Raw genomic sequence first — 15,236 nt, 5'->3', positions numbered from 1 at the left:
CCAAAAGACAATCATTTAGTACCCATCGACGTTTCGTTGGTCCTTCTGCTACTTTCCCCAGGACTGCAGCTATTTTTCTCACCGCTAGATGTCACTGCGCTGGAAAGGATGCGGTCTCAAACATGAAAGGAACTGTTTGAGAGATTTCCTGGATGAGAACGTTCTATGCTATAGATGTAGTAGTGTAGCCTCTACCAGGCAACAGAGAGACCGCAAAGAGTAGAAGCTGGCCAAATAGACATATACCATGCCAGAGGAGTTAGTCGGCTATAGGAGTACTGATGCGGCTAACTCTTCCAGCCGCCTCTGGAGCCTTGTAGAGGCTAGTAGTAGTGGTAAAGGATAAAAGAAAGGCTACGCGTGGCTTGATCGTACGTACCACGTGTCAAAACAAAAGATGCCAGCCTCAAAACAAAGGCAGCCTTTAACAAAACACTTTTACCTGGTGTGGTCAATACTTCAGAGTGAGGCTAACACAATGCAATTAAAGGGCTTTGAGAAAGGCACAAAAAGTCAGCAATATGCCACAGACAGGCCAGAAGCCGTGTTAGAGGGAGGTAGTGGTGTTGTGGAGAGAGAACTCTTCTCTTCCCTGACAGGATGATAGATCTAACGTTAACATGGCGTTATCAGTTGTTCGCTGTTTCTTGGTGGTTCTGCTTGTCGGTGAGTTGTTTTTAAGTTCCTTCCCATTATAGACAAGAGCCCATCACAAAATGTGGACCAAAAAGTCAAAGTGTGTGTATGCTATGTATGTATGTATGAATGTGTGTGTGGTGTGTGTGTGTGTGTGTGTGTGTGTGTGTGTGTGTGTGTATGTGCGTGTATGTGCGCGTGTGTGTGTGATAGTGTGCGTGCGTGTGTGTTGATAAGTTTGTGTTAGTGTATGTTAATAATTATCATAAGTGCGTGTTAGTGTGTGTGTGTGTGTGTTGGTGTGCGTGTGTTAATAAGTGTGTATTTGTGTTAGTGTGCGTGTGCTAGAGTGAGTGTTTGAGAAATTCATTTTTTACTCTTGTATTTTCCCACTCCAGGCGATGCTACTGGCCTGACCTGCTATACCTGTGAGTTCCTCCAGAGTGAGACCGGTTTCTACGCCTGTCTTCAGAACCCGACCTCGTTCGGAACACAGACATGCCTGTCATTCGAGACTACTTGTCAGGTCAGTTTGTTCTGTGAAAAGGTAGGAAGAGATAATGCATGTAGGAATTGACTTTGACAGTGGCTTCGTGATGGCGTAACGGTTAGGCTATTTGCCCCCAAAGGTCTTGGGTTCGAATCGCCTGACATGCCACCAATGTTGTTACCTCGGAAAGGCACTTGACAGGCCTTTTGGCATTCCACTCAGGTGTAGAAACGGGTTCCTGAGTGAGGAGGTAAAAGGTGGTGGAAGGAGAGGGATGGGATCCGCCGTCCAATACCGTGCCCTAGACACAGTGGATAACAACCCACCGTCCCCATGGCCTCAAAAGTCTATGGGACTTTGTCAAACCTACAAATGAAATGAAGATATGAAGTCCATACGTTCGGCCTGTCTGCTATATTTGTCCCCCAACGGACGCAACGAAACACTTATTCCTGACTTCTATTGTCCAGTTGACATGCATGAATCTTGCTAGAACAATACCCAACCTAGTAAAATAACACAATATAACATACGACAACAGTTCCGAACTATTGAAAACTACACATGGGCGGTAAGGCGACATCGTCTCAAAAGAAGGAAAAACATTCTTTTGAGATTCTTTTTTGCTTGCTCGAGAATATCGTTGGAGCAGAACATCGTTGTAAAGCGGCGCTGTCTTTCTAAAAGAAAAGTGAAATATTGTGGGCGTTTTTATAACACCAAATGGTAAGCAGAAAGTCACAAAGGCTAAATATTTTTTTTTTGTCTTAAGATGAGGGCTTTTGTGTTGAGACCTCAGGCACACAATTTTTTTCAGGGACTAGCCTAATAGTATATCATTTCCTGTCTGAATTTTCTCCAGGTCTTGTTTTAGGGTACATATGATGTCAATGTTGGGACCTCGGTCGCACAATTTTTGGCGACACCTCAGATGCTAGCCTGATAGTATATCATTCTTTATCTGGCTTTTTTTCAGACAACACTATTGGACCTAACCTGGATACACTACATCAAGAGAGAATGTGCAGTCTCTTCCGTGTGTTCTAGTGCTCAGGCAGTCGCGAGTATGTACCATCTACACTTTTGTTATAATTCATGATCTACAAATGTAAACGTTATAAAGAAACCGGAATCGGAAGTCTTCATAAACACCCTATGAAATCCCTTGATAAGTGTGAATCGTGTTGGGATATGTGGCATTGTCTTTGATCGATATGTCAGTAAACATGATGTAAATTTGTGTCCTGTGTGTTGAGAATATTCTGCTCTTGTCAACAGCCGGTGCCCAGTGTTGTACGTCAGATCGCTGTAACGATGAGACTTACGACCTACCACCTACAACCATTCCTCCCACAACTACAACGGAGCTCACAACCACCGTGAAGACAACAATATCATCGACCATCTTACAAACTACACAACCAACGACCACTCTACCAATCACAACAACCTTACCCACTACGACCACCTTACTAACTACACAACCCACAACCACCTTACCAACTACACCAACTACAACCACCTTACTCGCTTCAATTACCTTACCAACTACAACCACCTTACCAACTGTAACCACTTTACGAACTACAACCACCTTAACAACTACACCAACTACAACGACCTTACCAACCACAACCACTTTACAAATTACAACCACCTTACCAACTACAACCACTTTACAAACTACAACCACCTTACCAACTACACCAACTACAACGACCTTACTAACCGCAAACACCTTATCAGGCACAACCACCTTATCAACTACAGCCACCTTACCAGCCACAACCACCTTAACTACAACCACCATACCAGCCAGTACTACCGTACCAACCACAACCAACTTGCCGACTACAACCACCTTACCAACCACAAACACCTTAACTACAACCACTGTACCAGCCACAACCACCATTGTGACCACCCGAGCCACAACGTCCATAGTAACCACCCAGCAACCACCCTCCACGGAAAGAGTCAATCCTGCATTAACTACATCACAAGGAGGAACGGGTCTTGAATCGACCACGACACCAGCCGAAAGGACGACAGTTCCCGAAGAGTCAACGCAGACGGCCGACAGAGAAGTCGGAACGACTCTGGTCACGTCAGCAAACACTTCTACGAAGGCTACAACAGTCGCCAACGAAGGGTCATCAGACTTCATCTGGGGCATGAGGATAGAGTTTTTCATTTGGATCATCATCTTGACCATTGTCGTGGTCTTGTTGGCGGCTGTCGTGGTTTACTTCTGCGCTAAGAACAAGCACAAAAGACATAATGATGAAGAGGAGAGAGGGAACGGAGAAACACACCCTCAGAACAGGCGGGAGACACCTCCTGTACTGGCGTGGGGAGACGAACGAGCATTAGAGACAGTTTGATCAACTGTATCTATCTGTCTGTATGTCTTTCTATCTATCTATCCATCCATCCATCCACCCTTCCATCTATCCATCATTCCATCATTCCATCCATATATCTACAATTGCAAGTCTTCATTTTCCACTGTATCATATCATATATAAATGTTCACTCTTGCGATTTCCCTGGAAATACAGCTTGTTGGGCGCATTTGACCGCTATCTTCAATGTGTGGGATGCATTTCGTCATTTTATGCTTGAGGCGCCAAAGATGTTTAGAACAGAAGTAATGCAGATTTTTTTATAAGATAAAGAAAAACTATTGTAAACGGCACACGCCACTTGTACAGTTTGGTTGATGGTGACGATAGGTCCAGGGTACCACCGGTACTGCCCTTTCTGAGTATAAAGCCCAATGCTACTGTGACATGTTACACTTGAAAGTGCTGTGTTTTGAACTGGTATGAGTCTTGTACATATCGGCATTAAAGCTATTATTTTATTTGTGTAATACCACTATGTGTATTTTATTTTATAGCGCTTCGACATTTGACATAAATCGTCAAGTTTGAAAGTTTAAACAACATTCCACCTTCGAAACAAACTATCTATATAAAACCTCCTATTTCTTTAGTAGTTGGAACGATCCAACATATACGGGGTAATATATCCATCCTTTCGGTAGGTAAGGGGGAACACATTTAGACATACGCAAATCTAGGACGTAGTGTGTATTACACATTTTCTCTCTTCCATCTTCCTAAGCACGTATAGAAATCCTCAAAAAACACGAGTAACTGGACCGAACCCTGCATCTGCTTGAAGATAAGGCTTGGTGACCTGCTGTCTTTCTCTGGGTCGGTCACTTCAGGTCAGAGGTCAAACTATGTCACTTCCGCCTTAGACACCTTCTCGGCTGGTCGGATCTGTACCTGTCTGTCACACCTGTCCATTGTTCCATTCAACAGGTGTTTTGATTGTTTACCTGTCTGTCGATCGTTTGGAAGACCGTCGTGACTTCAGTCAACATTTCCAGATAAACATTTCTGCTGACAGCTAGCTGATAGTATAGACAGAACAAGGGTAAGTAAATACTAGTACCTTGCATTTCGATGTCGACACTAAGTTTGTATAGATTAAATGAGGCGAGACAGAGAGAGAGATGTCACGAGACCAGTTGTTATGTTTGCTTCAAATCAACCCCCCTCCCCACTTTGGCCTCGGCCTGAAAACATTATTTAGGGAAGATTTATTTCTATCAGATCTGATCTATGTTTGAAATCAGTAAAGTTGAAGCTCAACTTGCTATTTTTTCCGCTCACTTTGATGGGTTTATGTGATATTTAGTACAGTATACAGAAGTAATCATAAGGTCAGTGACACACACACACATAATATTCCGCCCCTCCTCCTTTCTTGCGACCCGGTGTCCAGGTACGATATATAACGTTGAAGTACGCCGTCGCCACGGCATTATGATGAATTCTAAGTCATCGAAAGTCTTGGTGTATGCCTCGTGCATTCACGTGATACGATTCGAAGGAAATCTGCTGAAATCTTCTCGTATTAGGGCCCAAAAATTGGGTGTTACTTTTATACGGGGCAGGTTGCTGCAGCGCCACTCCGCGGCTAAGGTTGCAACTGCAGGTAGTACAACCATACTATTTTAACCATCCCCGCTTACTCAAGAGAATTTACACTTTTGATCCAGACCTACAGGTAAATCCAATCGTTTTTAGGAGGATATAATTAAAGTACTATAAATAATAGATGTCAGTAGGTAAATGTATGACATAATGTTTAGATATTAGAAAATATTGTTAAGCCATTCATTATGATATCATGACTTCTAACCTTATACCTAGGCTGATTTAGCTTAGTCTCTAGCTACGATGGATATAAAGAGAAGTTTTGCCAGGGGAGTTTGGCCACTACATGGTTCATTGGGCTGATTTAGCTTAGTCTCTAGCTACGATGGATATAAAGAGAAGTTTTGCCAGGGGAGTTTGGCCACTACATGGTTCATTGGGCTGATTTAGCTTAGTCTCTAGCTACGATGGATATAAAGAGAAGTTTTGCCAGGCCTGCAGGGGAGTTTGGCCATTAGTGGCCCACTACACGGTTCATTGGCCCCATGTGGTGGCCTTCCCGTGGACTGACTCCTGGCCAATATCAATTATTCCCCTTTTTGCCGAATTCTGCGATCCATACCCAAGGCCTGGTGGAGGCTAGATTTTGCTTGTATTTACTTCCAGAGTATTTTTAGATTATCAGGTAGAAGACCTCACGGAAGCCCATGCACTTCTTTCATGCGTCCTGTCAATAAAGAAACGTTAATCCCATTCCTGTGTTGTGACCCATACCATACCTTCCCCAGGGCACTCGGGCGGTTTTCAACCATGTCGGACAGGTCTACTGTGACGGGACAGTAGGAACAGGGTAGCTGCCTTACATAATACAAAGTGAACCAAACAGCTAATCAGGTTCTATATAAAAAGTCAGACTTTTCAGCTAGCACCCATTATCTTTCATCTGTGAATCAGAATAGGTGCCTGTTCCACTCTAGTCTATGTACCATATCGATATCGTTTAGTTGACGGACACTCGCGCACACCACAAGCGTGTAGCTAAAGGTAAAGGTAGTCCCATGGCCTTTTAAGTTTAAATATAATTTGATAAACCTAGACCCCTCGTATTTGCCTGTTTTGTTTTTATTCACGACATCAGTTGTTTGTGTTCTTTCTCTGTTCTTTGTTTACATCTGTTTACCCCATACCAACGACTGTAGCGTAGCTATTAATCTATATTGTCTCTAGGACTTAGTGGCTCACTAGGAGAAGAAAAGGCAAGATGGAGGTGTCCACGGTGTTGTTACTCCTGATCATCGCAACAGTCGTGTACAACGTCTACAAATGGTACCGAGAAAGGGAACGGATTGAAAAGGTGAGTTAGGTCCGACTTAAACTATTTGTTGTTTAGGTGAGGATTTTATTCTCAGACTCCAATGAAGATACATCTTTGACATCTGTGGTGACGTCATAATCAACCTCTGACAATAGGGAGAGTAAATCAATGCAATTTGCTAAATGAGTCGAACCATTTTTAACCCAAAACTTAAAGTAAAGAAAAAAGGCGGGTTAATATTTAAAGCCATTTTTGAGATAATGACTTCTGTCTATGCGTCTCTCTGTTTGTCTCTCTCTCTTTCTCTCTGTGTCTGTCTGTGTGTGTGTGTGTGTGTGTGTGTGTGTGTGTGTGTGTGTGTGTGTGTGTGTATGTGTGTGTGTATGTATATGTGTCTGTGTCCCCGAGTAATTTATTCTTTCACATCCAAGGCACATAGCATGATCAATGTTCAACGGGCTTGATCAACCTGTTATAAAATTCCTTTTTTTCATTTCTAAGAAAATTCAAAGATTCTTAAATTTCTTAGATTCTTAAATTTCAATTTTTCCAGGTAACAGATAAATCTGTTCTCATCACCGGCTGTGACACGGGCTTCGGCTTCGACCTCGCCAAACGGCTGGACAGCCTCGGCTTCCGAGTGTTCGCCGCCTGCCTTACCGAGGACGGCGTCGGCTCCGTTCGGGCCGCCTGTTCGGAACGGACATTGCCGATCAGGATGGACGTGTCGCAGCACGACAGTGTGGAGAACTGCTTCGAGACAGTGAAGGGTGCTGTTGGACAAGGAGGTAATTTTTCACATACTTTTACATCATATTTAGCGTCTCCCGGTAATGATTTAAAATCACCGAAACTAAACAATTGGTACTTACGAATATTAAATGTATAATGTATAAATGTTATCATGTTAGAATATACTATGGGTGAAAAACTTCGGAAGTACATACAAATACACATATACTACACACACAGTGCGTATGCATATGAAGACCATCTGTCGGGGGGATACAGACTTAGTCACGTTTAGCACAGCATTCTCCTTGCTGCAACGCCGCCATGCAGCACCGAGTAGCAGAATCAATCTCACCCTTGCGAGGGGAGCTAATAACTTAAAGCAACCAAAACGTCGCTGAAAAAATCAAGTAGTACTGTAGTTGTGTAAAAAGATCTTTGACTTGACAGCCAGTACATCTTACATTCAATACTTTATTTTTTACATTTAACATTCCAGTCTTTTTACATGCCATTATCAATGACATTCTGCACATATCGTAAACTTTGTCCATTTGACTTTTTTTTCCAGGGCTGTGGGGAGTGGTGAATAATGCCGGTGTGATCGGAGGTGGTTTACCGGTAGCTGAGCTGTGTCTGCTCGACAACTATCGCCAGGCCGTCAACGTCAACCTTCTTGGCACCGTGGATGTCTCACTGACCTTCCTCCCGCTGCTCAAGAGGTACAAATGTTTTTTATTATTATTTTTTTATTCAAATATACTATAGTATTTTGAGAGTGTCAGGCAAAAAGCACAATTGCTTGTATTAAGCCTTCTACTAAATATAGATATAAAACGAGTAAAGACTCAATATCAACATACGCACATAAATACAAAGTGGTTAAAAGAAAAGTGCATATAAACAGTACAAGTTATCAACTACGAGAATCTACCTGTACAGTGAATGAAAGTATGGACTATAACGAGGATGTTACAGTTTGGTAGATGTGAAGATGACATGGTACAAATGTAGCTCTTTTGTTAACTACCTTCCCCGATGTTGCTATGTTGGGGTGGCTGTGGATGTAGAAACAGTATAATTCGAGAAGCTATGGATGGATGTTCATGATTTTTAGTTTCATGTTCGACAATGGGCCACCTGGTGGCTTCTTATGGTGCTGCAGCGGAACTTTTATGTTTGTTCGTTTGTTTGTTTGTTTGTTTGTTTGTTTGTTTGTGTATGATAAAATGGGGTCAATACGTGCGACCTCAAAAAAATTAACTCCGATGTAGGTTATATTACTAGATTTGATTTATCTTTATGCGATCTGCTATAGTTACTACATCCAGCTGGAAAAGCGACTGTAGTCTTGTTTTGGGTCATTTGCAGAAAGAAAGATAAAAGAAAGAAAGTGATAGCTGGTCGTAACGAGCTAAGTACAACGAACAGTACGTGGACCACAGCTTAAAGTCCCGGCCTAAAAGACTGCGCCCCTTTCCAGTAGCGTGCATGTCAGGTGAGCGACAACAGTCGGGATTTAAACTCCTGACCTCTTGGCCCAGTGTTAGGGTCACTAACCACTGGACCAGTCACGGTACGCTTGTATCCAGGCATGTACTGCAGCGCAAATAAAATCATCAGATATTTGATCGGGTAGTCTAGCCAACATTTGTCCAACACTTTCGTTTTTTCTATGGGTTAGCTTATGTACGATATAGTGGTAGAACTACTCCATTGTTGATGAATCCGTGCTATTGTTGTCATCATGAATAATGTATGAGCCGAACCCAAGACAAACGCCAGGCCAGGTAGATCACCTCATTAATATTTCACACACGTCACAACCTGTTCGGTGAGTCGGTGGCTTGGGTTCCGTAAACAAGATGGCCGATCTGCAAGAGCATTATGTGGAATACGATCAGGCCAAATCTTCGCAGTGCGGGCTGTGTCTACAGGTAGCGGAGCGACCTAGAGCGCTGCCATGTCTGCACGCCTTCTGTGATGGGTGTTTAAGGGAGTACGCGCACGGGAAGAGGCGGTTGAAGTGTCCTCTCTGCCGGGAGAGGGTCAAGTTACCGTCCGAGGGCGTGTCTGCACTTCCCGATAACAATGGCGTCAGGTCCCATACCAAGAAACTCACCGACTACGCACAGATCACTACCTCTGAGGACAACGTCAGGGGGGAGGGGACACAGAAGTGCGTCCACCACCCGTGGGAAGACCTACGCCTGGTATGTCAGCATTGCCACGTGCCTGTATGCCTCCAATGCCTTGATGAAATGCACGAAGGCCACAGCGCCGTGTCCTTCAAAAGGGTGTCTCGGCGCAGGAAAATCACAGTCCGTAAGCTTGTAACCGAAGGTAATCGAACCTTAGACGACTATTACACGACCTTACAGAGTCTACAAGACACGCAGAACACACTTGACGAAAGTAAGAAACAAACGGAAGAAGACGTCCACGCAAGGTACGACGATGTTTTAAGAGGTTTGGCTGAGGAGAGGGCAATGCTACTGTTCGACATAGAGGACAATCACACGCGTACTTCATCAGATATAGAAGCTCAGAGGAAGAGTCTATCGTCTCGTGTTAGTGACTTGAACGACGCCATTAACAGCGCCGAAAAGGGTATGGAGCGAGGGGTCAGGGAATCTGACGTTCTTCTGCAAGTTTTGGACAAGTGTAAAGAAACCCCTCCCCTTCCTGATCCCCCCGTACAAGCACAACTCCCTGTCTTCATGCCAGAAGAGAGTTACTCCCGCGTTCTGGGTCACCTAACCTGGCAACCACTCACTGCAAACAAGGCGACGGAAGACTTAGAAGAGAAAGACCACCTGTCTCCAAACAATGGCACGTATCTAGAGACGAACATTGATCCAAGCGACAGGAAAACGCCAGAGTCACATTATCCATCGAAGGGTCAAGAACAGAAACCAGAGTATGTCAATTTATCATCTGACCTCCTCCAAGGACCAAGTTTAAGGTCTCCAAGTGCTGTTGAGAGTAATAAAAGGGTAGAATACAGCTCCCCATTGCCAGAAGGGAGCCCAAACCTTGGTAGGACCGGCTATAACGTCAATGGCCTGGGGGCAGGTAAGCCTATAGCCAGCCCGGTGACAAAGGTTAGCCACCGGGCTGGGTTAACCGAGAATACACGGGTACGTGAACCTATTGTGGGCTCAATACAGGAGCTGCGAGATTTCAGGAGGGAACAAGATCACGTCAATTCATCTAGAGAAAGTCCCTTCTCTACAGACCATTCTCGCAGTTCCATGGGCGTCACACAGAACGACCAGACACGCAACAACAACAACGTTAGCCTGGGGCAAGAGAGTCCAAGGATCCCGACGGGCATGCAAGCGGCACAGCAGACTTCACGGCCGGCGGACATGCGTCTGTCTCCCCCCGAACACAGCCCGAGACTGTCCAGCGGTAGCGACATCCCAGACGACGGGTTCTACCGCCACCACAAACCCGAGCAACCCAACTATCCGAACAGGAGACACAGAATGTCAAGCGACAGTGATAATGTTGATCACGGTGTGATGGGAAGACATGTTAACGCCGTTAGCACACAGGCACAGCCCAGTAGAACGACACCGACATACAAAGAAACGTCGTCGGAGGACGGCACACATGTGGAGTACAGTTCTGGGTTCTACCGAGTAGTACGAGGGAAAAAGAAACGCACCAAGTCTTCAGGTAGTACCGGAAATGACGTCAGATACGACCGACGGGAACCTTCCCCTCATCTGCAAGAGACAGGTGATCAAAATTTCGACAACAGAAATGTTAGTCACGCCAATATTTCGCGTCACGAGGAGCAAGTGATGCCAAGAACACCAACCCCATCCAGGCAACACAGTGAACGCAGGCACGGTGGCCCTCAGCTCGATGACGCCTCCCCGCGTAGCGCTGACGAACTGCAAGCGCAAGACGAAATCGACGACCGCTGGCCCGAAGTCGTACCGAAACATATCGAAGACGAGGTTTTGAAGGAAATAGCCCGCATGTCACAATCCAGCAGGGAATCCGAGCAATCCGACAATTCAGAACCCAGACGGAGAAAACAAGTAGTGGAGGCAGAAATTCAACAAGACGGCACCACGATGACTCACAAGGACAATGAAGAGATTACCGATGTACCGAACCTACCATCCTACAGCAAAACAACCAATACTGACATCGAGCCACACGAGGACAAGGACGTCAGATCTGATGGACAGTACGTGACGATTGAAGAAGTGATGCATCACGGTTATGCAAATCCTGTCATCGGAAGAAACAAGCAAATAGAGAGCCCTAAAGTCGCACGACCTCAGGAGCAGGGACGCTCCTCAACCTACAGTGACGAAGACCCACATTCGCCTGCCAGCCCAGATTCGGACGTCTTCACCCCAAAATATACCGGAGACAACACAGAAAACCCTACAGATCTTTTTAATGCGGAGAACAAGACAACGAAAGACATACCTTCAGACGATGACGGCCATGTTAGCCATGTAGAGGTCCCGAGACGCATAGGACCGAACAAACGCGGGCTGTCCTTCGGAGGGGAGGGCTCTGAGGTCGGCAAGTTCAGCGGACCGAGTGGGGTCTTCGTCATAGCGGATGAGATCTACGTAGCAGACCAGGACAACAATAGGGTCCAGGCGTTCAGCATGCAGGGCGAATGTCTCGGGGAGCTACCAACAGTTGTAACAGGATCCCCGCAGAGTCCAACCAATAAAAGTGCCACTAAAGCAAAGGCAGTACCGATGGAGCCGCATGATGTCGCTGTTGACACAAACGACAACATCTGGGTCGTCGGATCAGACGGGATGACGTCGGACTTCATCCTGCGGTACGACATGGAGGGCCGCCCGCTGACGAAGATAGACCTTCCCTTCACCGGGTACTGGCGGGGGATCGCCGTTCACTCCCACCGGAAGTTCATCGTCGTGTCGGAGCCGTTCGGAGGGGAGGTAAAACTGTTCGCTCCACCGCGCGGTACGTTGATACGGACTCTGGGCGGAGAGAGTGGACTGAAAGCCCCTTGGTACGTCGCTGTGGATAACGACGGGAAAATCTACGTCTCCGATTGGTCCGGACATTACATCTACGTGTTCCAGGATAACGGAAAGATGCTGTTGAGGTTCGGAGGAGAGGGAAGCGATGAGGGGCAACTCCAGTGTCCTTGCGGCATCTGTGTGGACAACGCCGGGAACATCATCGTAGCGGACAGCCTGAACCAGCGGGTGGAGATGTTCGACAAGGCGGGGACGTTTCTCAAACACATCGCTACGGACCTACAGGGGCCGCAAGCCGTGGCGATGGTAAAGGACGGGACGATCGTAGTGACTGAAACGGACAAAAACTCTGTCAGCATTTATCACTACTGACGGAAACAGAGAAGCAAAAGACACTGTAAATAAGAATTGAAACAAAGTACAATATAACCTATATGACATTCCTCTATCGCACTACAAGGTGTTATATAGTACATGTATGGTACAAATATTCTGTTACCATAACTTAGTGGTACTTGCTAGATCCATGGAAAAATGATGTGTATATTCAATGGCGGTTGAAATGAATTCGATTAATGAAGCGATATAGTCTAGTAGCATAAAAGCGGAATTCTACTGACTGTACATAGCATATGATATTCGCCTGCTTTTCTTTGCTATTTTGATAGATTAGAATGTTGCAGCTTATTGTTTCGTACTTAAAATCGTGTCTGTAGACTTCGTCTTTGTGAACCACATGAAATATATAGTTGCCCTGTCTAATTAGAAAATTCCTGTAATGTTTAGCCATTTTGTACGGGGGCGCTATTGATAGGATGACCATGTTGCATCAAAGCATGTTGCTATATATATTACAGCCTATGTTTATTTGCTAGTTATATGACACTGTATTAACGATAGATCGTTGGTTTATTACCGCGTAGCCTTTCAAAAGAGCTGGTATACTGTATTTTCTACGGTCTATGAATAAAGTGGAAGCGAGGTCTAAATGTTGCTATGGAAGTCCTTGCGTTGTTTAAAGTGTGTCAATAAAAATTCTAAGCAATGGCAAACTAGTTTGACAAATTCAATAGGAAAACTATACACGTGTAACTTAGGAGACATGAACATTATGAAAAGAAGATTATGAAACATATTGTGCAAACCCATAACCATTTCCTAAGGTTATGAGTCGTCGCCATGGTGATTTTTTTAATCACATCTAGTCCTTTTTTTGTGTGCTTCAAGCTGTATATGTGTCGACAGAAAGAAGATCAGGAAGACTGGTAACTGGTGTGTGTGTGTCTGTGTTTCCAGATATTTATAGTCAGCTTAACTTCAGAACCTCTGGATGGAAGACGAAGGTCAAGGTCTCGATTTTGGGGCCCCTAATGTTTGACTTTGGTATTGCAGCAGACCTTCCTTTTTTTTTATATTTTGTTCTGTTTATACATAGCTATGGTCTGTATTTCTTGGTGGCAGATTGCTTTTGTTGTAAGTGTAAGAAAGTCAGAATTGCCATGAGGAAGGTGACAGATGGTCATCGAAACGTCGGTTGAATAAAACACTTGGTTGTGTACAAACAGTCTTTTCATTCAGTGACTTCCCAACCTGATGAAACTATTCACGAATCGATGTTCCAAACCTTACAGATGCGGGGGCCGACTGGTGAACGTGTCCAGCTCCATGGGCCGCTTCGCCACCAGACTGGGCCCGTACTGCACCTCCAAGTTCGGCATTGAGGGATTCTCGGACTCGCTGAGGTTAGGCACATTGAAATCGAATACGTTGGTGTCTAACGTACGATATTTTAGCCTTTCATTGCACGGTATCTTTTTTGTCTGATGTCTAAGTTGGCTTAATGATCGATATACGATTTTTCCGTTTCACGGACGATGTACATGTGTACTAGTGTAGTCTATAGCTAGTGTACGATATTACTGATTCCTATGTATAAACGTTGTTGTCTAATGTACGATGCATAGGCGTCTAATGTGCGATATTTCAGCGTCTCATGTATGACATTGGCGTCTCATGTATGCTACTTTGGCGTCTAATGCACAATGGTTTAGCGTCACATGTGTGACATGTTGGCGTGCAATGTATGCTATTTTGGCTTTCGATGCACAACATTTGACGTCTAATATACTGTAATTTTATCCACTGTAGGCGATCTCTACCCAAGTTGTTCGGGGTTTCTGTGCACTTGATCGAGCCAGGTGGTTACAAGACCCCATTTGGAGACCCCACCAGAGCCCGGACGGCTTTCATGGACGCCTGGAGGCGACTTCCAGCTGAACTGCAGGAGGAATATGGCGACGAGTACCGCCAACAAGGTACGCATTTCTGTCCGCAAAGTCTTTGATAGATATTTGAGTTACACAGCTATATTCAAAAGTTAGTTTTGTGTGGCAATGCCAATCTTTTTTGGTGTTTTTAAGAGGTCTCTTTGCCTACATTACAGTGACGGAGGGTTTGGTTGAAAGCTTTCAATCGCTGGCCTCCTCTAAAATCCATGAGGTCATCGATGCTATGGAGCACGCACTGTGCGCAGCCCATCCCCGAAGCCGCTACGTTGTTGGCTTCGACGCCATGTTGTTGCTGATCCCGTTGTCATGGTTACCGACCTCCTTAGCCGACGCCATATTCTGTAATGCTAAAACCCCGCCGGTGCCTGCTGCACTGAAGAAATCCCACTAATGACACCATGTTGTTAGAACAGCTTTCAATGAAAGTTAAGAAAGGAGGATACTTAAGGCTATGGTAATTATACAGATCAAGGAAGATATCCACTGCTTACAGAATACTAGTAGTTATTTTTGGCGACGCCTCAAGGCTGTAGCCTGTTTTCCATATCTATTCAGTGATAAGTGCTATGAAATATGATATACGGAATATGAAGGTCTTTGCTTTTTATGAGTGTACCTGTAGAAACTGTTGTTAGCACTTTGTTGATGTTTGAGTAATTACCTTATTCAAGAAAAAAGTCAATATCTTTTGAGCTGGTGTTTTTTGTAAAGTGATCAAATATACTTTTTGGAAGATAGCGTTGAATTTGGTTTGTCAGAAGTTTGGATTGTAAATGTTGATTATTGTACGACATTAAAAGGTGGTACCACAATGTGTGTGTTCTGGATTTT

The 15,236-nt window shown here is 44.7% G+C and overlaps 3 protein-coding genes across 3 annotated transcripts; all 3 read left to right on the top strand.

Annotated features, from left to right (window-relative positions):
- Positions 1-189: 189 nt before the first annotated feature.
- Positions 190-3,510, top strand: LOC136425944 (hepatitis A virus cellular receptor 1-like). The gene is made up of 4 exons (XM_066414864.1): positions 190-666; positions 1,035-1,162; positions 2,103-2,190; positions 2,405-3,510. The coding sequence occupies exons 1-4, from the start codon at positions 621-623 to the stop codon at positions 3,508-3,510; spliced, it is 1,368 nt and encodes a 455-aa protein (XP_066270961.1). The 5' UTR covers positions 190-620.
- An 871-nt stretch (positions 3,511-4,381) lies between these two features.
- LOC136425075 (retinol dehydrogenase 16-like) lies at positions 4,382-15,217 on the top strand. The gene is made up of 7 exons (XM_066413832.1): positions 4,382-4,573; positions 6,307-6,433; positions 6,948-7,182; positions 7,698-7,848; positions 13,749-13,859; positions 14,266-14,432; positions 14,561-15,217. The coding sequence occupies exons 2-7, from the start codon at positions 6,341-6,343 to the stop codon at positions 14,794-14,796; spliced, it is 993 nt and encodes a 330-aa protein (XP_066269929.1). The 5' UTR covers positions 4,382-4,573; positions 6,307-6,340; the 3' UTR covers positions 14,797-15,217.
- On the top strand, positions 8,801-13,106 carry LOC136425073 (uncharacterized). The gene has a single exon (XM_066413830.1). It carries the CDS (start codon positions 8,992-8,994, stop codon positions 12,487-12,489), a length of 3,498 nt encoding a protein of 1,165 aa, XP_066269927.1. The 5' UTR covers positions 8,801-8,991; the 3' UTR covers positions 12,490-13,106.
- Positions 15,218-15,236: the final 19 nt, after the last annotated feature.

Source organism: Branchiostoma lanceolatum, chromosome 19, assembly GCF_035083965.1.
Source record: "Branchiostoma lanceolatum isolate klBraLanc5 chromosome 19, klBraLanc5.hap2, whole genome shotgun sequence".
In the NCBI taxonomy this organism is placed as follows: Eukaryota; Metazoa; Chordata; class Leptocardii; order Amphioxiformes; family Branchiostomatidae; genus Branchiostoma; species Branchiostoma lanceolatum.
This window is presented reverse-complemented; position numbering and strand designations above follow the sequence as displayed.